This window comes from Nomascus leucogenys, chromosome 11, assembly GCF_006542625.1.
Source record: "Nomascus leucogenys isolate Asia chromosome 11, Asia_NLE_v1, whole genome shotgun sequence".
In the NCBI taxonomy this organism is placed as follows: domain Eukaryota; kingdom Metazoa; phylum Chordata; class Mammalia; order Primates; family Hylobatidae; genus Nomascus; species Nomascus leucogenys.
The window spans coordinates 96,381,288-96,409,164 of NC_044391.1; the positions used below are offsets into that span (position 1 = coordinate 96,381,288).

General features: G+C 33.6%; 1 protein-coding gene and 1 long non-coding RNA gene across 2 annotated transcripts in view; one reads left to right on the forward strand and one right to left on the reverse strand.

Moving 5' to 3' along the window:
- Positions 1 to 27,877, forward strand: part of NAALADL2 (N-acetylated alpha-linked acidic dipeptidase like 2) — a 948,145-nt gene that overhangs the window by 344,123 nt on the left and 576,145 nt on the right. The window contains exon 3 of the mRNA XM_030822838.1: positions 22,438 to 22,711. Within this exon, the coding sequence (XP_030678698.1) occupies positions 22,438 to 22,711 (274 nt within the window). The remainder of the gene's footprint in view (positions 1 to 22,437; positions 22,712 to 27,877) is intronic.
- The window catches only part of LOC115837302, a 35,371-nt gene continuing 31,088 nt past the window's right edge, over positions 23,595 to 27,877 (reverse strand). The window contains exon 3 of the long non-coding RNA XR_004032348.1: positions 23,595 to 24,312. This is a non-coding gene — a long non-coding RNA (uncharacterized LOC115837302). The remainder of the gene's footprint in view (positions 24,313 to 27,877) is intronic.

The following is a 27,877-nucleotide window of genomic DNA, read 5'->3' on the forward strand; positions in this document are numbered from 1 at the left end:
TTATGTTGTCATTCATATTTATATAGTGTCATCTATTCCCTGAAATGTTGGCATCATTAAAGTAGATCTTGGATGTATTCCCTCGTGCTTTCTGGTGCCAGTTAAACCCGGTGTGTTTAAATATATGGGACTTGCTTGATTAACAAACAAGAATTAATCCAAAGATAACACATTGTGATGTGCAACTATATTTCTTAACGGAAATAGTATGTACAAGGAAATGCTCTCACATTTTCACGTTTTATTCTTAAAATAATGTATTCATTACAAAAAATATTTGCCCAATTCAAAAACAATTAGTCCTCCCATTTTGTAATAGCAGACATACTGATGCTAAGGAAAAAATTCAGTCACTCACTAAAAATTTCTGCTTAACACAATAAAACAGCCACATATTAAAAATACCATATTTTTTTGTCAGGATAGTTGACATCATTCAGACGCACTTGTGGGATAACTGTTGCAATGTTTTGTTTTTGTTTTTCTCTTTCAAGAGAGTAATTTAAAGGACACTGTATTACTCTCCCTTGAAAAATAATAGCAGTAAAAGTAGAACAGATGAAACACATTAATCTAGAATTGTTTTTATTACCTTTAGTAATAAGATTCCTATATGGTCCCCATGTCCATTAAGAAAGCCCATTAATGCTAGTTTATTTCAAGTATACTTTGTAGAACATCTATACACTAGAGAACTATCAACTCACAATCACATTACTATGTAAGAGTTAATTAATCAAGTCATAGTAAGGTAAAAAAAATAAGTTATATCCCATTAACTACTAACACAGAAAACAAAGCTCAAAAGGTCTTTTACATTTATGTTAGTTTGATTTTAGGATAAAATCAAACTTACTGAAGATATACAAAAAGAAATCATATGGTAAAGCAGTACATGTTTCTAGATATAAATAATGACACACGTCAGGAATCAGGAAAGACCATGAATCATAAATTAATTTTCTTCATTTCTTATTTTTTCTTCTTCCCTCTCCTCATCCCCTCTTTCCTCCTCCTCCATTTTTTCTTCCTTTCTTCCTCCCTTCCTCACTTCATCTTTTCCTCTCTTTCCTCCCTTTGTCTCTGTTTTCCTTGTTCCCTTAACTCAGCATTGATTTGTTGGTTGCCCACTATGAGCATAATTTTAAGTCAGCTTTCTCAGAAATGAGCTGCTCTAAAATAAATTTAAAAGCCTATTTTTACCTAGACTTAAAGAAATAACAAAAGAGTTGCTGATTCAGAAAGTTCATATGAAATACTTAAATAACTTAGAAAATTGGTTAAAGCTTTACCAGCCAGATGCCAAGTTATTTGGAGGACAGAGTTTAGAGTTGGCTGATTTGTACCAAAATGGCTTTCTGGAGTGGGTGAGGGGAGCAAGTAGTGGTGGTGGCAGTGCATATGGCAGCCTCGGGTGATACACAGGGCTGGCTGAAGTCAGTGCAAGCCTTTAAATGGAAACTACTTCTTGAGTGCTTATGCTTATTGCTTATTAAGCAATTTACAAACATTAATGCTTTTGATTGTAACAGCAACTCAGTGAAGTATGAATCATTATAAGACATGTGTGCTTCCAAGAGGCTAAATAACTTGTCCAAGGTCTCACATTTAGGTAGTGGAAGAACCAATGCCAGACTGTCTCTGAATCATCCAATAGGTGGAAATAGATGAGATTAGCAATGAAAATAGAGATAGGCTGTGACAAACCTAAACACTGAAATATAACGTTTGGTCTTCGTCCTATTAGATGTTAAGGGAGGTTGTAGGGAAGTTATGTAATCAAAACAAAATTTCCACTTCTTATATCTGGAGCTTTTTCTCAGACCACAGGGTCACCAGTGTCAGGTCATGTAGGAACTAGTGCTATCTTCTAGTGTTATGGAGTATTTATGGGAAATTAGGCATTTGATATATCAAAATCAAATGAAGACCCACAGCTGTTGAAGGTGTGGAGACATACACATGACATGTATCTGCTCTTGACCTGGGAAAGAACAATCTAGATAGGTAACTTATGCATTTACATAGTGTAGCAGGTACAGAAGACAGATGATGGTGAATTGAGCACTGGATGAGAACTGAGTAGGCACTGTGCTAAGTCCTTTATAGGAATTATTATATTTAACCATAGCAACCAGTTAATGTATATACTGTTATTATCTCCATTTTCCAATCAAGCAACTGAGTCTTAAGGGTCTTTAATAACTTGCCCCTAATCATTGAGTTAGTAAGAGGCAGAGTAGATATTTGAACACAATTTGTCGCCAGAACCACACTTTCGATCCCAACATTAGCATTTCCCCTTCTCATGTGACATGGGATATCCCATTTATTTCCAACTCTACACCTGTGGACTGTAAGAAGGAACTCTTACGGTTAAATCAAAATGCAGTACTCCATAATGGTTTTGTTAAAGTAATGGGAAGAAAATTTTTGTGAAAAATTTGTTCATTAGAATACCATTATTGTATTTTATAAGAAAAATATACTCAATATGAGCCAACATGCCCATTTTATGTAAATGACTTTTTGAAACAAACGAAGATATTTGGAGAAGAAATACTAGCATTTGCTTTTATGTTGATAGGTTATGTTTATTATTGTAATTTACCGGACAGCATTTTTACCTAATAAATCAATGGTATTCAACTTATAGTTTACATGAAAATAATAAAAAAAAATTGACACACTTCTTGGAAACCAGTCATTGATACTGTGTTACCTTTTACAACAAAGCTGAAAATTCTGCTGTATTTTCTGCTGAACTTTCAGCAATGCTGTAAAAGCCTCTGTGTCTTTCAGATGAAACACTCCTTCAGTAAAGGATGGTTTCCTGACAGTTATTTATCTTGAAAGGCTATAAACCTTTGGATTAATTGCATGTTTTGTACAAATGTCAGTTACCGATTTGATTTTGATAGATCTATTCATGGCTTGTCTGAGCTTTAGGTGAATTAAGGTATTGCTTATCATCAGTCTTCTTTGACCCCTGAAAAATAAAAAATCAGATGTCATCAGAAAACCATTTTTTTCTTATAGAGTCTTCTACAGACAAGAAACATATTATTGTGCTGTTAGAACAGTGAAGGTAGTAAAGGTATTATGAATGAAATTTGAGCTAATTTTATTCATTCCTACTAAACTTGGTAACTTTAATTGTGCCAATATTTTAACAAAATGTAGTTAATAAAGATATGATTTCATGTTCACATATTCCTTGTTAATTAAAGCCCTAACCATTAGGGTCTGCAATTCAGCAGTACAGACATTCTTGTACATTAGTTCGGATCCTTATACATAAATGCTTGATTTTGTTGTGGTGTTTACTTCACACACACACAAAAAATATATATATGCAAAGTATTTTTGTCAATTAATGGGGTTTACTAATTCACTACATGTTTATGGTACTTTAAACTATACGGACTAATTTTTATGAGCTTATTTAGTGGTTCTCAGCCACCACAGCCCTCTTTTTTTCCCAAATGAAGTTACTTGATATCTGCAAGTAGTAAAATCACCGTAACAACTTCTGAAATCCGTCACTATTAAGGGGTGATATGAGAGTTTCTAGTTAACTCAATCTTCCTGAACCTCAGTTTTCTCGTCTTTAATGTTCTGATATTACTGTTTTTTCAGGGTTGATGTGAACATTTACAAGTCATGATTATTATTACTGCTAATTCATTAAAAATCAGAGAAATATCACCAACAAACCCTTACTTTTCTTCCAGGTCACTATCGTGTCTTTTTTCTTTAACAAGTTCCCAGCACTTGAATCATGCCCTTGTCTCCTCCCACAACAGCATTTTTCCATACATGTCTTGCTCTTCTATGTCCAGGAACTGAAGACCTGCCCAAGGATTAGCAACCTGTGTTGGAGCCGTGCTTCTTGTTCTCTGATTACCTAATACTTGACTGCTTACCTGGATTTTCCTCATTGACCAGTGTTAAGTGTCTCATCAGCAGACTTTGCACACCTTTCAGGCCACTTCTATGGCTTCCTTAATGTCTCTTTGAGGATCCTGGCCTCAGAAGTTCTGCAAATAATGCTTCCTAGGATAGAAAGTCATTTTAAGATTACCCGCTCACTCCTGGAGGGGGTACAGTTGTCTCCGTATACCTAATTAATGAATTCAGTTCTTAAATTTTTGCCACCCAGGCCGGTCGGCACTCATTCCAATGAAAAATTTTAAAACAGTCTATAAATTCAGGACCTGCTTTTTTAAATATAATATAATTGAAATAATTCTTCTGGATAGTGCAGAAAGTAAGACTGAATGGATGGGTATAGTCAGATAGACAGGCTAGGTGCTAATAAACATATTTCTGAAGAAAAATGTAGGACTAGGTGGAATTACCTCTTTAGAGGTAATAGAATGATTTCTTTTCTATTAATTTCTATGACATGATGACATGTCAGTAGATCCTTAATGGATGAATAATTTTAGTGCCAATTTGTAATCATCCTTTCCAAAGATAACTTAAATGCATTTTCTAGCATGCCAATAATCTGTCACAAATGCACTGCCTGGATTCTTATTGGATTTGTAAAATTCTTTTTTGATTTTAGTATGACAAGAAATAATATAAATGCAGACATAAGAAAAAAGATGACCAATTTTGAATATTACGTCATGATTCCCCCTTCCCCTTGCCTCATCTTTTCAAATATATCAGTATTATTAATATTAAAACAAAACTAAATTTTGCTGTGGCCATCTCTTTAGCCTAATTTTTGGTTCTGTCCATTTTTAGGAAATCAGTTCAATTACCTCAGACTTAATGAGGCTTTAAGAGAGTATTCAAATACTCTTCATTTAAAGATAGATGCAGATAGTTGTAACAAATTTATGGAAAAGTAGATAGTTCTTTCCAAGACTACTTTTCTAACGTCAGAGATCACATAACTAAAAAGCCTACTCAGGCAGGACAAGTAGATAATATAAATAAATGAATGGTAAGTGTTAGACTATTGGGGATGGAAGTCTTTAGTGAGGTACAGAGCTCTTGCCCTGTCTAAAATAGACAAACATTCTCCCATTCCAGCAGATATTGACAAGCAAAATTTTTTTTTTTTTTTTTTTTTTTTTTTTTTTTTTTTTTTTTTTTTTTTTTTTTTTTTTGAGAAGGTTTCTCGCCCTGTTGCCCAGGCTGGAGTGCAATGGCGTGATCTTGGCTCACTGCAACCTACACCTCCCAGGTTCAAACAATTCTCCTGCCTCAGCCTCCTGAGTAGCTGGGATTACAGGTGCCCGCCACCATGCCCAGCTAATTTTTGTATTTTTAGGAGAGATGCGGTTAAACCATGTTGGCCAGGCTGGTCTCAAACTCCTGACCTCGTGATCTGCCCTCCTCAGCCTCCCAAAGTGTTGGGATTACAGGTGTGAGCCACTGCACCTGGATAAGAATACTTAAATGTTGGTAAAACACAGGACATGGAACACCCAATGTAATTTGAAGGAAACAAGTTTTCAACCTCTGGAATGTATCTAAAACTTTGATTCACAAGTGCTTTAGGTGTTTTGCATACTCTTGTTTTCAGATCATTGCTGGGAACATAATTGAATTAATGAAAAAAATCAGAACAATTTTATTCACTTAATTTATTTTTGGTTATGTATGCGATGAGTATACCCCAGCTAGGCACATATGCCCAAAACTTACACAGGGAGATATAAATGCATATAAAAATCAAGACATTTCAGTTCTTGAGAGAAACATGGAGGAAAGCTTGCCCAGCAACAGCATGTGCTCATTTCCAGTTTGCAGTCCTTGCAGAAGCTTTGTTTTTCCAAAAATATCAGGCAAAAGAAGCAACTCCGCTTCGTACCACTTCCTTGCTTAGGAATCAAATGTTTTTTATTGTGTTCATTTCACATGTACCAAAAATTAGTTCAAGCATTCCCAAACAGCATGATTTAGTTTGGAAATAGTTGCATATACTTTTAAAGACTCTAAAAATAGTCTGCTGGCCGTCCACGAGAAGTAATACTAAAGGTGGCAATTACCAGAAGTTGCTTGGTTGGTACTTATTTCTCAAGTTAGCTTAACAGTGTTCAATATAATTATGTAACATTATTATGGCTGTGAAAAGAGCAGTGACTGACTATAAGAAATATCAAAGCTCTAGTTTTAACCACATACCAACTCATGCATTATGTGGCCTTTAGCTAACCATTGAACCAAACATTGAAAATAAGCTTAAAAAGCCAAGCAAGGATTTGGAGTAACAGGCTCTAAAGAATTACATCATTTCCCTTGAAAATTGGCTTGAGTTTTTGTCTTCATTGGGGTTTGTATTTGTTAGGAGCATCCAGATGCATTGGCTGATGGGAGAAATTAAATCAGTTTGTACATATAGAAGCCATAGAAATGACAGTGACTATCAAATAAAGGGCAGTGGGACATGAATAGATAGTGTCTGTGCTAATTTAGCTGTCATTAATGTATAGCCTGACCAAATTTCTAGAAAGCATTGTGGTGAATTTCAATGTTTTTTTTTGGCTAAATTTTTAGGATAAAATGAAGCACACTGGATGAATGGTGTGGCTTGATGAAATTAAGGTAATCAGTTTATTATTTATAAGCCAATATCTCTAAGAAACACAATAATCTTACTCAAGTTGTAGTTAGTTTATATATTATGTAAATTCCCAAGAGGAGATAATTAGTCGAAGGATACTTATTAAAAACCCATTGGTTATATACAAAAGAAATATGCAAAATGCATATCAGAGAGTCTAAAATGCTTTACAACATTTTAAATTTATTCTAACTGGCATGTCTGTCACATTATGAAAAATCTTAACACCCACTGATCAAAGGTAGCCTCATGATAAGGCAATCTGAGTTTTCTTACAGGTGATATTGTTCCAAGGGAGGTTTGTTTGTTTTTGCTTTTGTTTTAAACTCTTTTTTTATCCAAATGTAATATATATGCAGCAAAGTATACAAACCTTAAGTGAAATTTTATAAAGTGAACTTACCACCTAGAGGTCTCCCACTTGTGCACCCTCTCAAGTCATTAGCTGCCCTCAAATATAACAATTATTTTCACATTTATAATCATGAATTTGTCTATTTCTTGAGTTTAAATGGAATCATTAAATATGTGCTTTATTTTGTCTGAATTCTTTCATTGACTATATCTGTGAGAGTTATCCATGGTGTTGCATATAAAATATTATATAGTAATAAAATGAGTGATTCTATTCATTTCATATTTTATTTTATTTTATTATTTTATTTTATTTATTTTAATTTTATTTTATTTTTTGAGACAAGAGTTTTGCTCTTTTTGCCCAGGCTGGAGTGCAATCGCGCAATCTCAGCCCACTGCAACTTCTGCCTCCTGGGTTCAAGTGATTCTCCTGACTCAGCCTCCCAAGTAACTGGGATTACAGGTGTGAGCCACCGTGCCCAGCCATTCATTTTATTACTGTATAATATTTTATTATATAAATATGTGGCCAAATATTTATACATTTTATTACTAACAGACAATTGAGTCAGCTCCAGTTTTTTAGTCTTGTGAGTAATGTTATATATTATTCTAGTAAATGTCTTCATGTACATATATTATATATGCATTTTTGTTGGGTTTATACTAAAGAGTATTATATATTCTTGTCAGCAGAATATGAGAAACCTAGTTATTCCATATTTGGCCAACAGTTGGTATTGTTAGTTTTAGTTTGAGTTTTATGTTAGTAGTATGTCATTGTGTTTTTAATTAGCTTCTTGGTAACTAAATATGTTGCTTCATTTTCAAATGGTTATTGGTCATATAACTATTTCTATTTTCTGGGAGACCACCTTAAATCTTTTTGCCATTTTAAAATTGAGTTTTCTCATAATTTTTCTGGAGATGTTTATATCATCTGGATGAAAGTCTTTCATTACATATATTTAATACAAATATCTTGAACTCTGTTGATCACATTTTCAAACTTTTATGGTATCTTTAATGATCGTAGATTTTTAATTTCAGTAAAATCCAGTTTGTCAGTTTTGTCTTCCGGTTAGTGGTTTCACTTTTGTCTAACCAAGATAGTAAAGATGTTCTCCTTTGTTATCTTTATTGTTTACCTTTATAATTTAGTTCTATGATTCATCTGAAATATTATTACATATGTTTTAATCTTTTTGTACTCTATATTCTGTTGCTTTGTTCTACTTGTCTGTTTGGCATCATAGTGCAAGTCAAATCTGGAGAACAATTGACATCTTTACAACACTGAGCTTTCCAGCTCATGAACGTGATATATCCCTCCAATTGCTGAAGTCTTTTAAAATTTCTCTCAATAATAGTTTGTGGTTTTCTTTTTTCTTGCATATCTTTCAACAAGTGTATTTGATATTTTAATGCTATCATAAATAATATTTTTTCTTAAAATTTTAATTTTCTAATTGTTTGTTACTTTTAATGCTCTTTTCCAAACTTAGGGAAATAATCTTTCTTTTTTAAAGTGGTAAGCCAGAATGTTTGATTTTTGAATGTTAAATCAACCTTGCATTACTAAAACAAATCCTGCTAGGTCATAATGCACTTGTCTTTTTATATAAATACAATTTATAAATAATTTATTTATAAGTGTTACAAGTATATTTATAAAGGATAATTTTTCTTTCTTTTAATATTTTTGATATGTTTTCATGGCAAAGTTTTCTTGGCCTCATAAAAAGTTTTGGACAGTTCCATTTTATTGATTCTTGCATGTGTCTGTTATAACCGATTTCTTTTTAAAATATGTAAAAAAATTAATCTAGAGGATAACTGGGTTTGGAAGGTTTGTTTTTTTCTGGGAAGGATATAATAATATAATTAACTATATTTTTAAATGGATATTGAATATTTACATTTTCTTTTCTTTTGTGACAGTTTTGGTAACTTAGATTTTTAAGGACATTTTTCTACTTTACAAAATTTTTAAATGCATTGCCATAATTCCTGTCAAAATATATTCTTATCTGTTTAATATCTGTAAGATCTATTATGATGCCTCGCTTTTTCTTCTTAAGATGGATAATTTGTGCCTTCTCCCTCCTTCTTTTTCTTTTCATGAATAGTATTATCAGAACTGATCAAATATATAGCCAATATTTCCCTTTGATGAGTTTTTCTTCTGTACACTTGTCTTCATTTTTATTCATTTTTGCTATTATTTTTATTTCCTTTTAAAAAATTTCATTTGAGTTTTTATATCATTGCCTTTTTCTAATTTATTTAAATTGAATCTAGATTGTTTATCTTTTTCTTGCATTTTTAAAAATATATTTGCTTAAGGCAATACATTTCTCTAAGCGCTGCTTTAGCTGATTCCCACAAGTACTGTTATGTATGTTTCCATTATCATTCATTTCAAGATATTTTAGGCTGGGCGTGGTGGCTCAAGCCTGTAATGCCCAGCACTTTGGGAGGCTGAGGTGGGTAGATCACCTGAGGTCAGGAGTTGAAGACTAGCCTGGCCAACATGGTAAAACTCCATCTCTACAAAAATACAAAAAAAATTTAGCCAGCCATGATGGCGGGTGCCTGTAATCTCAGCTACTTGGGAGGCTGAGGTGGGAGAATCAATTGAACCCAGGAGGCGGAGGTTGCAGTGAGCCGAGATTGTGCCATTGCACTCTAGCCTGGGTGACAGAGCAAGACTCCGTTTAAAAAAAAAAAAAAAAGGATTTTTTATTATTCTATTTCACCATTGACTTATTGGTTATTTAGAAGGCATTGTTTAATTTCCAACAAGCTAAGATTTTCTACTCTTTTGTTATTTATTTCTAGCTTAATTCCATTGAGTTCATGGCATATATACTGTGTGGTTTTGGTCTCTTGAAGTGTATTGAAACTTGCTTTATGGCCTAGCATACAGACAATTTTTGTAAACATTTCATGTGCACTTATAAAGTTATTGGGTATACTTTTCTGTATATGTCAAATTGGTCGACTCTTCTATTTTCTTGTTTTTCTGCTTATTCTATTATTTACAGAGTAGTTTGGTAAAATTTCTAACTTTGATTGCTTATTTTTTGGTACCTTCAATTTTTGCCTTATAAGTTATGAAACCTGTCTTATTTAACCAGATATCACGACAATATATGTGTTTTTATTTAATAACTCAACCACTATAGCTAACAATGGCTTCCAATAGTAGATATTCAGTGGTTATTTTTATTTCTTTATTTGTGGATAGTAGATATTCAGTGGTTATTTATTTATTTATTTTTTTGGAGATGGAGTCTCGCTCTATCACCCAGGCTGGAGTGCAGTGGCTCGATCTCGGCTCACTGCAACTTCCACCTCCCAGGTTCAAGCCATTCTCCTGCCTCAGCCTCCCAAGTAGCTGGGACTACTGGTGCTCACCACCACACCTGGCTAATTTTTGTGTGTGTATATTTAAGTAGACATGGGGTTTCACCATGTTGCCCAGGCTGGTCTCGAACTCCTGAGCTCAGGCAATCCACCTGCCTCGGCCTCCCAGAGTGTCAGTGGTTATTTTTGTGAAAAAAAAATAATAATAACTGAATATGAGTGTGAGAATAAGTATCGCATGGCAAAGTCCAGAAAAATGTACTTGGCACAGTGTAGGTAAGAGTTGACCATTGCCAAAGAAGTTAAGATGGTTTTGCCAGATTCTCCCATACAGAATATTTTGTATTTCCTTAGATGTAGTAGATATTCAATAGGTACTTGTTGAAATGGTGAGAGTTCTAATACATTTGTTTCTTTCTAAATCTGGGAATATATTAGCCTTCTATTTGTGCTTCCATGAACTAGATTAGTATCACTTATAAATAGTAGGTAGTATGAATCTAGGCACTCACCTTCACACAATGACATCTTGTGACCTAGACTCAAAAAAGGTTCAACATCTCTAATATTACTGGAAAACGTTAAATTCTCTGAAATGTTTCCCACTCAGCTATTTTTCAGACTTGATCCTGACAGCTTGCTCTGCCAACCTTCATTAATTGGCATGTCCATAAGCAGAACAGGAAAACGTGTGTCATTCAGTGCATTCTTAGAAACCTCCCACTATTGTCTACAGGAAACATGAACTGGAGCAGTGGTTCTCAACGTTTTGGCCTCAGGACTTCTTTACATTCTTACATACTATTGAGATCTTCAAACTGCTTATGTTTTTGAAAGTTATATATGTCCATATTTAAGTTATATGGGATTAAAACTGATAAATTATAAAAAGATTAATTTATTAAAAAATAGAAATTCCATTACATGTTACGAATACAACATTTTATGAAAAAATATTTTTCAAAGAAAAAACATTTAGAGAGAAGAGTGGCATTGTTTTATATTTTTCAAATCTCTTTACTGTCTGGCTTAATAAAACACTGCTAGATTCTCATATGTGTTTCTGCATTCAACCTGTTGTGGTGTTTTTCCTCCAGCTTTATTGAAGTATAATTGACAAAATTGCATATATTTAGGGTACGCAACATAATGATTTCATATATGTAGACATTGTATAATTACCACAATCAACTTAACACATTCATCACTACCCATAGTTACTCTGTGTGTGTGTGTGTGTGTGTGTGTGTGTGTGTGTGTGGTAAGAACGCTGTTCTCCTACCAAATTTCAAGTAAATAATAAAACATTATTAACCATAGTCACAAATTTGTACATTAGATTCCTGGTATTTATTCATCTTATTACTGAACGTTTGTACCTTTTCATCAATACCTCTCCATTTCTTCCACCACCATATACCCCTACCTCCCGGCAACCACCATGCTACATTCTGATTCTGTTAGTTTGATTTTTTTTTTTATTTCACATAATTGAGATGATGCAGTACTTGTCTTTCTGTTTCTGGCTAATTCGATATTAGCATAGTATCATCCAGGTTCATCTGTATTGTTACAAATGGCAAGATTCCTTTATTTTGATGGCTGAATGAGAGTTCATTTTATAGATACCACAGATTCTTTATCCATTCATCCACTGATGGACATTTGGGTTGTTTTCATATCTTGACTATCATGAAAAACTATGCAATGAAGACAGGTATGTGAATATTTCTTTGAGATAAAGATATAATTTTCTTTGGATATATACCCACAAGAAAATATATAAAAATTGGAATCCAGTGTCTAGAATTATACATTAAAATATCATGAACTGTTTTGGATTAAAAAGAAAGATGTCAAATAGGAGCTTTATAATTCCAACCATAAAATGAAGCTAAGTTCATGTATATTTTCTGATGCAGTTTTTATAGTATTCTCAGTACTTGGGACAAGTCATTTAGGAAAGAAAGAGAAGGGAAGTTACATTTGTTAAGTGTCTGGAGGTACTAGAGACTATGCTAAGGACTTTACATATGATCTAAAAAACTCTAAATGCTCGAAGAAACTCTATAAAATGTTACTGTTCAACATATTACAATGTTGAAACTGAGGGTGGACAATTACAATGTTGAAACTGAGGGTTAAGTTTTGAAGAGAAGGTGAAGGTTAAAGAAAGACAGAGAGAGATTTGGCGGCTCTGCAGCAACACAGGTTTATTGCAAGTGCAACCTGCAGAGGTGGGGACCAGGCAAATGTCAGAGCCCACTGCGGCCTACAGGCTGAGATAATTATAGGTCTGGGTGGGAGTAGTCTGGGCGGTTTGGCTTGCTGCCCAGAGGATATTGATAAGATGTTCTTATGATCAGGCAGTTTGGCCCTTTTTCCAGCAGACTGTGATAGGATGTTCCTTGGACGTTTTTCCAGCAGGATATGATAAGGAAGTCAGGTGGCTGGGCAGGATGTGCCTCACAGCCCAAACCCCTGTGGAATGTTTCACTCTGACCAGGGCCTGCAAAATGGCTGAGGACTTACAAAATGGCACAGCTTGGACTAACAAGGGTTAGAATGTATTAATATGTATAAGATTATCTAGCTTGTATGCTTAAACCAGAGGTTAAGCCCTCCTTTGCTTAATCCAAAATCTAGAATCATTTTACTCTCCATCCTCCTCTTCCCAAAACTCCCATCTCCACCCACCCACTACCCACTGCCAAACTTTTGCTGAAAGTCTGCTCTCCTGGTATCATGGATAATTCATTCGGTTCAGTAGACTAGGTCCTGGCCTGATAGGAATAATGTATATCAGAAATATGCCATTGTCGATGCAGCTTATTTCTGGTCTAGCAAGAAACCTCTTTTTTCTTTCTTCATGTATACAATAGAGATGAAGCACGTAAATAACTTATTCAAATACCAAAATGTGTAACATGCTTCAAAACACATTTTATCTCTACTGTTTTAGAACTTAAAATTTTCATTTTTGTTTTCATACTGTCATTACTTCCAAAGGCCAGCCATCTGTACAGATTGATTTCAATGTATTTCATAAGTTTAGGTGGGTTAAAAGTTAGTTGTCTCATGATTTTTGTAACTTGCCATGTAAAGACAAGTTGATTTAATTAAGATGATTTCAATGTTTGGTGCTGAAATGAGTCTGCCCAGGAAGGAAGGTAGTCTGGGTTAACAACTGAAAAATAACATGTAAGTTCTTACTAGTTTTAAATATTGTTCTGACATAATCATTATAATTTATTATTCTGGCATAATCTTAACCTGTTTGCATTGTCACGGAGAGAAGACATCTAAAAATTATTTTAAAAATATATCTTCCCCATTATATAAAATTACCATTACATTTTAGTCAGTCATGCAGAAGTACTCAAGATTCAGTTTGCTGTGTTAGAAAATAAACTAAGTATATAACATCTTAAAATCAGATTTTCAATATCGTCTTCAAGGTATATTTACTTAGTAAAAACTATTTCCTGAACGTTGGTTGTGGTTACCAATTACTAAGTGCTAGGCTTCTGTAGTTGAATTTTCAGGATGTGTTAAAAAGGGTAAGACTACTACTTGTCTTTTAAAAAGCTTAATTTTTAAGATTACTGAAAGAGATTAATAATCTTTGTGCTAATGACAAGAACAGGGAATCTTTGTTAGTGTTTAAGTATTTAATTCTCAGTAAATATGCTTATTCCGAAGTGTGATAAAGGCTAGTCATTTCTATTACAATCTTATCGAAATGGACAAACTTTCTCCCAATTATTTATTCAGTTATCTATTGACTTACTTGAAAAAAAAATAGAAATAATGACTCTTTTTATCAAAAGTCTCTGTGTATTGACTATCCAAGTTTGAAGACTTGTATTGTCTTACTGATTGGATTAATTTGTCCATTCCGTGAGTCTGCTTTTAGATAGCTTATTGTGTTCTTCTCTCTTGAAATCCAAATATGCACTCGCTGTTAACCAGAGATGAAATTATCTCCTGTGCAAATGTGTGCAAGAGTGAAAGATGTAGAGTTATAATACTGGATTTTTTTTTCTGGTACAGGTAATAGTAGATGTGTTGACAGTTTGTTATATTTCTGTGTGCTCTGGTTTTTAAATCAAGCTTATCTTACTTATCTTACTGTCATGTGGAACATAAATTGATATAAATATCAAATCAATTAAAGTATTTGTTGAGTTTCAGCTTTTTGCCTGGGACTTAAGTAGAGGGCACTGAGCCCATCAGCATGCCTTCTATTACTTGTAGAGCAGACAGATATGTACCATATTTTCCTTGATCAGAAGAGGAGAGACTATTATGTTCTCTGGCAGATAATCCATTTCTGAACTGATTTTTAAATAGAATGTATAAAGAATCCGTTTTCTTCTTCTTTGTTCAGATGGTTCCCAAACTGTGAAATTCATTCTATTGTATTTTTTACATCGCTACATTAATTTCCCTGAGCGTCATTTTCTCATGAGCATAAAGATTTATTTCCACCTACCTCTTACTATCTAACTTTTATTTTACCCGGATACAGTGCTTTCTAACACTCATCATTTTTATTGCTTTTGGGAAACATCTCAGATTGGGAAACAAGCTGCTTTTTCTAAATAGCAGCACAGTATAGTGGAAATCTGAGATTCAGTGTAGAATAGTAGAAAACTGACTTATTTAATCTAGGACGTTTAACATCTTGATTGCATTATCTAGCCTTCAATTTCCTTATCTGTAAACTAGCAACCATAGTAGTTATATCAAGAGTTTTTTTGTGATGATTAAGCATAACAGTAGACATTTAATACAAAATTTGTAGTTAGCATGTTATTTTAGAAGGTAAGAAGTAGTTGAACAGGAAACCATCGTTTCATTGGCATGCCATTAGTGGCTGTGTTGCAAGGGAAGACTATGAGATGCTGCCTTTCCCTCTCAACCATTTAATTTCTTGCTGCTATGTTTATTACAGTTTATCATGTGTTTTAATCTTAATATTTCCAAAGCAAAATCATGAGATTAAAAGGTAATTTCATCCTATATAATCTTTAAATTTATCACACATATATAGTACCTGATTCACAGAATTTTACTACATTGGATACCAATTCAAATAACAACCTAATGAAATGTTTGACTTTTTAATACTATATTAGAAATATCACGTGGTATAGTATGAGTATCTGCATATGTTATTGTAAATATACATAAGAAAATGTTAATGGGCATTAAGAAATGTGCTGATTTTTTCCATGTGTACTTCTAGTTCATCTTTCTTTAGATGTTTTCTTTCCCCATTCATTTACAGTATACTCTTGGCATTCAATCTGGTGTTAGGAATACTGCATGCCTGGCTTCCTCCACTTCTGACATCACTGTTGCTCTGTGGCTCATACAGCAGCAGGTGTTGAACATTGATATAAACAGAATTTTGTCTACTAAAGCCAAAATTCTCCCATTTCTAATCTCCATTGGCCAATGGAACATTAATGCCAAAGTTACTTCCAAATTCAAGTCTCAGGCATGACAGTTCATTATGCTGCCTGCCAAAACTACTGGCCCATGGAAACCCTTATTTTAAAAATTAAAGCACAGCAAAACTCTCTGTCAAATAAATACCTTGTGATTTTAGGTTATACCCTTCTATTTTTGCAAATTTCTCTGAAATTAGTAAACTTAGATTATATTGCAGTTAATTCTTTAATAGAATTTCTCATTTAATACAGCAAACTACCTAATTATAGCAGAGTGGTTCACCACAAATCCTGAAACATTTATTATGGGGGAAAAAATGTATAGTAAACTGTTGACATTCTCAATAAAATCTATTTATTTTAACATTCTAAATGATTTGAAATTATTAACAAATAGAACCCTTTGACTAAACCATTTGTATCTGTAAGACTGTGTCGATGAAGGCTGATTTAAAACAATTTAAAGATTACATAATTGTAGAACTATGAACTCATATGATCTCCTGAAATCATTTTCTTAAACAAGAGAAGCATACACATTAAACTCGATAAATTTAAAATAAAATTTTAAAAGGCACCAGAATTTAAAAGTAATCTTAGTAAGACTACAATTTAAGAGTTATTTTTAAACTTATGATTAACTATTTGAAATGTTGCTACTGTTTATGAAGAAATCATATTTTCTAGAGACCAGTATTTCTACAATCATGTGTATCCAAAAACTTTGCTGTCGTCTTTTAGTATACATTTTTTATTGATATACTTGTATTTTCTAGGTTTCTATAAAGATGTGCTCATATTCCCTTGAATCAACAACCAGAGTGTAGGAGATTTGAATAATCTAGTCTCTAATTGGTGAGATAATGTGCCAAATGTTATCACCTCAATCAATTTTGAAGAAGTATCTATTCTATTATGAAAGTCTGTGGAAGAAACAGCTTAGGTCATAATTCTTAACTACTTTTCCAGAGTTTTCCCTCTTGGATATTGTGGGAGTAGCAATACATAGCTACAGAGAAATCATGTCTAAGGTGTTATACTGCATTTCCATTTTGAGTAATTTGTTAATAGATATTCTGAAAAACGCATATATGCTGAATACATTATAACATAACTACTTTGAAGGACTACTATCCTGAGGTGACAGAATCATAAGAGAAATTCCCAAGGAAAAAAAGCTCGAGAAAAAGTACCATGGCAGGTGATGAAACCAGAAACCTAGAAATTAGAAAATTAATGTAAGGCAGCACGGAGTGCAATGAAAGAGCTGTGATTCAAAGAATACATTTTCAAAAATTCTTAAATTAAAATCATTAATCAGCAGTGCATAGTTCTCCCATAATGGGAACATCAAATACAGACAATTTTTAGTTTAAGAAAAGTTTGTCTTTTAAAACTTTTAATAATATCCAACCTCTCCTGGAGAGTAGATCAAGAAGGAACGCTTGCTATCTCATTTTGTGAGATTTGTATATTACAAATCAAAATCAGAAGTGATAGTTGAAAGGAACATTACATGCCAAATTTACTTTTAAAAATGGATGTGAAAATAATAAAATATTTGCAAAATAAATCACATGATAGCTAAAATCATAATTCATGATGTTAGTCCAGCTTATTTTAGGAATGCAAGTTTAATATTTTAAAAATCCACTAATGTAATCAACCAAATTAAAGAAATAAAACATTCAATTGTCTTAATAAATGTATCGGAATTTCTGACAAAATTTAATATCCATTCATAAAACATCTGTTAACAACAGGAGAATGGAAGGAACATCTTTAACCTGATATATACATTACAACATGGATATCTACTATCACACATTATTAATATTTCTTTAAATACTTTCTGGAGGTCATAGCCTGTATAGTAAAACAAAAAAAAGTTAAATCTCTAAATAATTAGAAGGGATATAATAAAACCTTAATTATTTTGCGTGTGATATGATTTTTTTACATAGAAAAAAGGAAGAAAATTATTATAATTAAAAAGAGAGTTTAGCAGGTTTACTTTATAGGACAACTGAATAGTATTCCTCTACACCAGCAGTAGGAAATATTTTAATTTTAAAACATATTTTTATGTTAACATTGACCAGACACTTGACCATTATCTTAATTTGTTCAGGCTGCTATAACAAAATGCCTTAGATTAGATAACTAATAACAGACATTTCTTTCTTATAATTATGGAGGCTGGGAAGTTCAAGATCAAAGTGCCTGTGGTATCTGGTAAGGGCCTCCTCCCTCACTGATGGTGCTTTTTAGCTGTGTCTTCACATGATGGAAAGATAATATAATATAATCACCTCCCAAAGACCCCAACCTCTTAGTACTATCACCTTGGGGGTTAGGATTTCAACATATGAATAAACATTCAGACTATAGCAATAATATTAAGGATTTATTGATATATTATCATAAGGATGGCATTTCTTCCCAAATTGATCTTTAGTCTCAATGTAATTCCAGTCACAATGTTGGCATGGAAATTAGTGAGCTCATTTCAATATTCATATGGAAGATAAAAGGAAAATAGTTAAGATTTCCTGATGAACAAGTAGTGTTACTTGCCCATTATAAAGCTGTAATAATGAAAACAGCACATTATTATGGAGATGGAAGAAAAAGACAAATGGAATTGATTTGGGAACTCAGACACACCCAAACACATATGCCAACTCATATACGGCAGAGTTGTCATTGCACATTAATGGGGCATATCTGACAAGGGGAACTAGGACTCCTGTTGGAAAAAGTGAAGTTGGATTCCTGCCTCCCACCACACACCTGCACACACATACACACACGTTCTCCAAATAAACACTGAAATGTGAAAAACAACTCCTTAAAACTTTTAGGGAAATAAGTGAGAATAACTTCATGACCACAGCATTGAGGATTTCTTAAGCACATCAGAAAATGTGAAAACAATTATATTAAAAGCTCTGTGCATTAAAATTATAAACTTTTGCTTATCATAAGACAATACATTGCAAATAAAAAGAGAAGACAAAAACTAGGATAAAATATGTGCCATACATATGACCTAAAAAAGATTATTCAGAACATGCAAAAACTTCTATAAATATAGGCAAAAACAAGAGCAGTTATTATACATGAAAGGAAACATGAGTAGCTAAATAATACATGAAAAGATCCTCACTGGTAATCATGAAGATGCAAATTAAAACCACAATGGGATATAATTTTACCCTCATTGTACAGCGGAAATTAGATACAGGAGCAGAGGGTGGTAAAGGAAGCCTTGGAAAACTATTTAGTACATCCTGCAATCCAGCAGTTGTACTCGAGTTAAACACATAGTGAAATATTACTTTACACTCACTACATTGACAAAAGTATAATATAAAATAAAATTTAAAAGTAAAATAAAATAATGGACAATACCAAGTATTGGTGAGGAATGGAGAAAGTAGAACTGTCATGAAAAGATGGCAAGAGTGTAATTAAAATTCTTTTAAAAGCATTTTGGCATTTTGGAATAAAGTTACACAGGTACATACCTTATGGACCAATAATCCCTTGCCTAAGGAAACTTTTGCATATGTCTATCAGGAAACATGAATAAGAATATCCAGTGCAGTATTGTTTACAATAGTGAAAAGCTGAAAACAACTTCAAAATATTTATCTTAGGAAAACTGCTTAAAAACCTGGAGGAATCTCAGACGCCCAATATTGAGTAAAAAAGGCAAGTATGAAAACCATATATAAAGATATCAATTTTGTAAAAGTAAAAACACCTATAATTAAAGAAATTGTTAAAGAGATACACGTATATGTATATAAACCTATTAAAAAAAGACAATGGGAAACAACAAAATCAGATTGATGCTTACCCTGGGGATCAAGGTAAGTGATTGAATAGAGAAAAACTATTCTTGGGGCTTTCATAATATTAGAGATCTTCTACTTCATAACCTGGGTAGTTCCTTTCACTACTCTTTATACATTGTATATGTTGTATATTCTTTATGTGTTTAAATTATTTCATATTATTAAAAATGATGTTATAAAGTACATATCCCATAAATTAAAAGTGAAGACTGTATACATTTTTTCACTCATTAATTTTAGCTTAGTACTGAAAAATATTTAGAAATCCTCCACAATTGGGACAAATTACTAATTCTTCAGTTGAGCCCTAAAAGAAGTATTTCATTTGCCTTTGAGGCCTTATAGTATAACATTCAATGTTTTCAGTTGCTTGCACCATAAAGCAACTGAGACCAACAAAAGGAATGGCAGATTAAACATCTTGCACATTCCCTGGTAGATTTATGTTCACCAATTAACTGTGTAGAGGAGCAAACAAAATATAAAGCAGTCTTCACGTTTTTCTTCTCTTTGTCTGTCAATGTTAATGATATATTGCTGTGTTTGTATAAATAAAATATATATTTTGAAACCTCATTTTATGTGGATTTTAACAGAACAAGGTAGTGGTGCACCTTTGTGAATGACTTTCCTGTCAAATTGTGTTGTTTTAACTCAGTTTACCTGCCCTATCCCAAAAATACAGAGAGAATGCAATAGCAATGGAGAAAGGGGGTAGGAAAAGGTAGAGAACAGATAAAGTAACAACAACAACAAAACAAGGTGGAAGGCAGAGCCCTCTTACTGGTAATGGAAAAGAATATAATTCTTCTCACCAGCTATTCCATAAAATTTAGGTGGCACTGTTGACTGATCCCAGTAGATATTTAAAAAGAAGAAGGAGGGGGAGGAGGAGGAGAAGGAGAAGGAGGAGGGGGAGAAGGAGGAGGAGGAGGAGGGGGAGGGGTAGGAGGAGGAGGAGGAAAGAAGAAGAAGAAAAGAAGAAGAAGAAGAAAAAGAAAAGAAATGGGAAGAAAGCATGAATAGGAGTAGCTTCACAAAGATAGGAGATAACCGAGAAACTGTTTTTATTGCATCTTCCTGTGTAGGCTAGCTTCTAAGCTGTGGCCTCAGACTTACGATTTATCTCTTGTAATGTTTTCTTACCACTATTGTGACTGCATCTTATAAATGTATCGGAATTTCTGACAAAATTTAATATCCATTCATAAAACATCTGTTAACAACATGAGAATGGAAGGAACATCTTTAACCTGACACATACATTACAACATGGATATCTACTATCACACATTATTAATATTTCTTTAAATACTTTCTGGCATGTACTGTTGCAGGGGTGTCCAGTCATTTAGCTTTTCTGAGACACACTGGATAAACACAAATTGTCCTGGACCACACATAAAATACATTAACACTAACAACAGCTGATAAGCTCAAATAAAAATTAGAAAAAATCTTTTAAAAAGTCTCATAATGTTTTCAGAAAGCTTATGAATTTGCATTGGGCCACATTCAGAGCTGTTGTGGGGCCATATGCAGCCCACGGGCCATACGTCAAACAAGCTCAGTTTAGGAGTTGTTGAATAAACAGGGTCCTGGAGGAAATAAGTGAGAAAAATAATGTGATGGGCAAAATAACAGTAATATCAAAATAAACACTTAGGTAATAGCTTGTATAGCAATAAGATTATTTTAAGAAGATACATTTTTGCCCCTAAAGGAAATTGTTCTTTTTTGGTCCCTTTTTATTAATATTTCAGCCACAAAATTAAAAAAAAACTTTATCTGGATTAAATTATTTTTATTAAGCTCTCATGTCTGATTCTGTTCTAGGTACTATACAAAATTTTTTTAACAGATTTTGTCAGGCTTCTAATATGTCATAAGCAAAAATAGCATCATTGTATTACGAGATAGGTATAGAAATAAATATACAAAGTACAGAAAGTACAACACAAACATTAATTTCACATTGGTTTGGCAATCTCTGTTTTTGTTTTGGTTTTATTGTAAAACATTGTGCTCACAGCATCATGTAATCTGGCATAAAATTTGTATCTAAAGAGCTCTGTCTGTATTATTTTAAATAGCAATAACTATACTTCAATCATATCGTTTTAAATGAAATCACCTTAACTACAACAAAGAAATGTCTCAACTGGAATGACACCTAGATTTTGGAACGGACTTTTAAGTGGATTATGTTGATGTTGTTAGAAGGATCAGAACTAATGGAAGATCTAGTTGTCATTAATATCACTCTTCTCTGCAATGCCATAGTGCTGTATTAGCGAGTTTTTTTTGTTTTGTTTTGTTTGTTTGCTTTTCTTTGGAAAGAGTCTCACTCTCTTGACAAAGCTGGTATGCAATAGTTTCATCCTAGCTCACTGCAGCCTCCAACTCCCAGGCTCAAGTGATCACCCCACCTCAGCCTCCCAAGTAGGTGGGAACACAGATGCATACCAGGACATCCAGCTAATTTATTTTTAATGTTTTGTAGACAGAGCGTGTCTCTGTGTTGCCCTGGCTAGTACTGTGCTCAAGTCATCCTCCCTCCTTAGCGTCCTAAAGTGCTGGGATCACAGGCATGAGCTACCACAAGGGCCGTTATTTCTTAATTTAAGAAATTAATTCATTCTGCTTTGTTTTGTGTTTACGTTTCATGTGGTAGGGTCCTGTCTCATTCATCTTTCAATATCCCATAACATCTATTAATATTGTTCGTATATTGAGCAGTCATATCTCAAAAGAATAAAGAAATCTCCTTTTTAAAAAAGTTTTCTTTTCAAATTTATTTCAGAAATTTGGTACAACTATATAAAAATGAAGATGACACGGAAATTTCAAAGAAGATTAAGACTCAGTGGACCTCTTTGGGCCTAGAAGATGTACAGTTTGTAAATTACTCCGTGCTGCTTAATCTGCCAGGCCCTTCTCCCAGCACTGTGACTCTGAGCAGCAGTGATCAATGCTTTCATCCTAATGGCCAGCCTTGCAGTGAAGAAGCCAGAAAAGACAGCAGCCAAGACCTGCTCTATTCATATGCAGCCTATTCTGCCAAAGGAACTCTCAAGGTAATATGACCGTTTGTCTCTGTCATTTACAGTGAGATGGAATTAGAAAATAACAGCTTTCATCTAAATTGAACTAACTGGCAAGATGCAACGTACAAAAGTAACCATTAAATCTTCTTAGTGTGGAGGTGCCAGGAAAGAGAAGGAAGATTTGGCCCTCCTGACCCTTTTCTTGTCATATTTTGAAAGTGAAAACATTTTAGAAAAATTTAATTCAAAGGTGTTGAATGTGTGACTGAGTCATTCACATTTTGCTCTGTCCATATAGTGCATGTCTATTTCATTCCATGGCTTTGAAGAGGCAAAATTTAATACATTGACATAGAGAAAGGGAAAGAAATGGAGAGGGTTGTGTTTTGAGATTGTGTACACAGAAAAGAAATTAAGTGGAAAATTGATATGATTATTAACACATTTAAGATTTGAAACACAGTGCCCCTGCTTTCCTGATGGAAAACACATGTGATAAGAAGCCAGGTGTGTGTTATTTCTTCACCTTTTCTGGGTCAGCAGATTTATGATGCAGGTTTTTCTGGCATAGTGGTTAAGTGCAAGGCTTCTAGAGCCACATGGACTAGTTTTAAATCTCAGCTGCCCAGTTAACCACTGTTACTTAACCGTGGGGAGGAAACTGGGGCTGATTTCCTCATCTCTGTATTGGAGTCAGTAATAGTTCCAACTCATAAGGTTGTTGTGAGAAAAAATTACTAATATATATAAATCTAGGAGGACAGAGCATAGCCTCTAGTAAGAACAATATACAAGTTAGATATAACAGTATGTAATTGGTCAACAGTTTCCTTTTTATGGACAAGTTTTCTAACTCTATGTAAAAGTGTAATTTTAAAAAATACACTTAGTTTTTTTTTCATCAAACTGTAGATTGCCTCATTTAATACCAATGAAATAATGTTATTTTTCTGACTGTAGTTAATGGCACAGATGTTTCAGAATCTAACTTATTATTAACTTTGATTAACATATGGAATATTTAAATCATTTAAAATTACTTTGCATAAATATTTGAAATAATAACAGTAAATGCTCGTTCCTAATAGATTTTGGGGGAGTGGGAGGGAGAGGCAGATTTTCTGGCAGTCCAGCATCGTTTCTGTTCTGTATATATCATACTTTGACTTTTAGCCAAAGAGCTGCATATAACTATTACCACCTTGAAAAGTCTTACCATTAATTAAACTTTAATATAATATTAAATGTCTGCAATATTTCTACTGTAGGACTCATATAATTTGATTTGATTAATATTATGCTCTTTCTGGTAGGTAATAATGGTAACACACCTGTATATTAATAAAAATAGAGGAAGGCAACTGTCACTCTTTCCTTCATTCAGAAGCTTTGGCCTTAAGCCAAGACTCTAAAAGTTACCCCGATATTTTCTCTAAAACTTCTAACTCTGCCTGAGCCATACGCATTTTCAACCTCTTCTTTATCCCAATTGGCTCAGCTCATGTCTTCCCCTAAACAAAAGCATGTCTAAAACACAGAACATTCACAAAAACACCAGGAACTTGGGCGAGTCCTTGGAATCTTCCCCATCTCTTTGCTTTTCAATTTCCGCTGGTGAACGTTGATTATTCCTTGAAGAAGGAGATATGCAAAACTCATGAAACTACAACTTCTATCCTTATTTCCTTAGTATGGCCCTCTGTAATAACCCGCTGGGCCCAGTGGATTGAAGGTAGAATAAGATTAAATAAACTAATTTAATTAAATAAATTCCTTAGATATGGGTTCACCACGAAAACCCTCCCTCAATGCCCCTGCACTTTGATATTGTACAGTTTCCACACTGACCAAGGAAAGAGATATCCTATCACTGTGCAGCTTCCCAGAGTCCCTTATGGGAGCATGTATTTGTTGGTCTTACTGTACACTGGGGAGATTCACTGGATCTGGAAAATTAAATTTCTATGACTCCTTTATACTCCGGACTTACTGCATAATAAGGGAAACATGGGAGAGGAACCCTTCAATAACAGTTTGTTTGCCTTGGTTTAAAAGAGATACTGGCCGGGCACTGTGGCTCATGCCTGTAATCCCAGAACTTTGGGGAGGCCGTAATCCCAGCACTTTGGAGGCTGAGGCGGGTGGATCACCTGAGGTTAGGAGTTTGAGACTAGCCTGACCAACATGGTGAAACCCCGTCTCTACTAAAAAAATACAAAAAATTAGCCGGGCCCAGTGGCGGGCTCCTGTAATCCCAGCTACTCCTGAGGCTGAGGCAGGAGAATCACTTGAGCCCAGGAGGCGGAGGTTGCAGTGAGCTGAGATCTCCCCATTGCACTGCAACCTGGGCAACAAGAGCAAAACTCCTTCTCAAAAAAAAAAAAAAAAAAGGAGGGGGGGATATTAACAGATATTGTATGCTTCTGATTTCTGATTCATACTCACCACAAGCAAACTCTCATAATAATGGAGGTGGTGGTGGAGGGAAGAAAGTCAGGGAGAAGGTCATTTGGAAGAATCTGTTTGACCCTATAGTTCCAATGTTGGGCAAATCCACTTTCCTATGCTATTTGTGCAGATATTGGACACAGAGTATTATATGTAATTGTATGTTTGCATTTTATATTTTGTAAAAGACTAGGCTGAATCACAAAAATGGTAATCATCCCTTTTTTTCTAACAGATAATGCTGTAGGATGGATATATAAATATTCTTCACCCTTTATTTTCTTTATTCTTTCACACTTCTGCAGTTAGATAGCTTCACCTTCAAGTGTCCTGCGTTCAAGTAGTGTGTAAGACTAATAAATGTTTGGCTATTTCGTGTCCATTGTTAGACTCCTTCACACAACTGAAGGTCATCTCATTTTTAATGTAAAATAAATTTTTAGTTTAAAATATATGTAATATTACTAATATGTATAGAGGTTTAATATTTTAAGAAATAAGTTAAAAATGTGAATTTGCGAAATTCTATAGCTTCAACCTTCTTACTTTTAAAAACTGAGCCTATTCCCTTTCTTCTAGATATTTTTAGACCACACCAAATTCCAAGCAGCCACTGATTGATTAGTTTATAGGGACCCTATAATTATGATTTGATTAAAATTAAAATACATTCAGGCCTGAAGTATTTTAATATCTTTTTCAAATTTAGCAGTTATTGTTTGTGGAGGCTAAGTTAGCCTCCATAAATTTTACTTAAGCACTATTTTTATTTCCTTGACAATTTCAAATCATCAGACCTTAGAAACTAGAAATGTGAATTCTAAGGATACCGATGGTGTTCTCCACCCTCAGCCCCTCTCCCATTTAGAATTATAAGTTATATGGGAGTTGTATTCTCAGCATTTTGGTTGTATGTTCTGTATGTTCAGTATGTTCAGTAGCTGTCTTTTTAGATCCCTTTAAATGAAACAGTTGTTTTTCTTATCCAAATATATGTGGTACTTTCCTCTTCTTTATTTTTTTCTTTTTCACTTACTTTTTCTTGTCAATAGAGGACACAAAAGAAGAAGCCAGTTTACTTAAAAACAATATATTTTAACTTTCAAACTAATGCATGTGTGTATCTATAACAATGGTCTTTTGTGTTGTTTTTCTGGGCATGTTGTATGACAATTTCTATTACAACATATGGGACAATTGGAATAAGACAGGGTTCAGTGACCCTTTCTTGTATGTCTCCATCTTTCAAAGTTAAGGCAATGCACGCCTATTTCTAAGGATATGACTTTGTATTGAAAGAGCCAATTTAAAAATGAAAAACTTAAGAGAACCAACCAGTGGTTTTATCTATTCATTATCAAAGAGTACTCATTTATTTTTTGCAAAGTTAATTATTTTTTTCGTTTTGCTAATGGAACTGGGTGGGGTGTTTTTTTTTTTTAAATATTCCTGTGTAACCATATCTCTGAGCGTTTTCTACATGTTTATCTTAACAGTTATAAGTTTTTAAATTTCCTTTCATTTCACATAAAAGAAAATCAACCTCTACTGCAGATTTATGGAGTTATCCAAATATGCATAGTTCTGAGTCCTTATTTAGTATCCTCACACCATTTGTAAGTGTATTCAAACTGCCTTTTTAAAAATAGAGTTTAAAAAAATCTTTTAAAATGCAGCTGTTAAAAGGGAGAAAAATAAAGTTAACTGTAGATGTGGAAATACACTCCATGTTTGAAATATTAGGCCTAAACAAAAGGGATTGTTAAAGGAAACAAAATGCAATATGGATAAACCTAACACCTTGTATCTGAAGAACATAATTTGAGGAATTAATTATGCAAATTAGATAAAGACACTATTTTAAGATTGTATTAATAATGCAAATCTATTATACTAAATACATATTGATTTAAATATCTATATCAAGAAAGCACGTGCTATTGAGAGTCATTTTTTAAAACTCAAATTGTATCAGTATTGTTATAATTTTCAAAAGCAACTTCTAGGTGGCTATTATATATGCATATAGAATACCTGCACATATTTTATATACCTGTTTTAGATATATTATTGAAACTCACATATTCTAATAAATAAGTCGCTGGTGATTTTTCTGTGTCACTTTAAATCATTCCCTAATTCAAATCAAGCTTGGGTGGTTGCTGCTAAAGATTCAGGCATGCCTCCTTTTTGATTTTGAGTACATTGCGTTTGCATGAATTTCTATCTGGCAGAGCCATTAAGTTCTTAAATTATTCTAGTCTGACTGCCAGCAAAGCTTCCCACAACTTTTTGCTTTTGACAAGGTTATTTGTAGAAGAGGAGTGCCCCTTTTCTTTGAAAAACTGTCATGTCCATTCATCATAGGACCGTTTTGTGTAAGCTTCTAATTTGTGCCTTCTGGTAACCATCTAAACAGCATTTCTGATATCTGAGATCTACTTCAAAAACCTACTTAGTGCCAGCATGATGGATGGTATACTTTACAACTTCTTTGTAATTCATTGTGCACTAGAAAGGTGACATTGTTTACCCCATCATAATGACAGGTGGGTCAGTAAAAGGGTCCTAAGGAGAGTTGTCCTGTCAGATGCAAAATACATATTAAAATGGATACATAAATAATTTAGCATGTGTAAGGTTAGCTTCAGGGAATAAACAGTGATTTATATTTTTCTTAAAAGGTAGATATCAACTATAATATTATCATAAGGTTAAAGACATTGGTAGTGAGTGCTGAAAATGTCT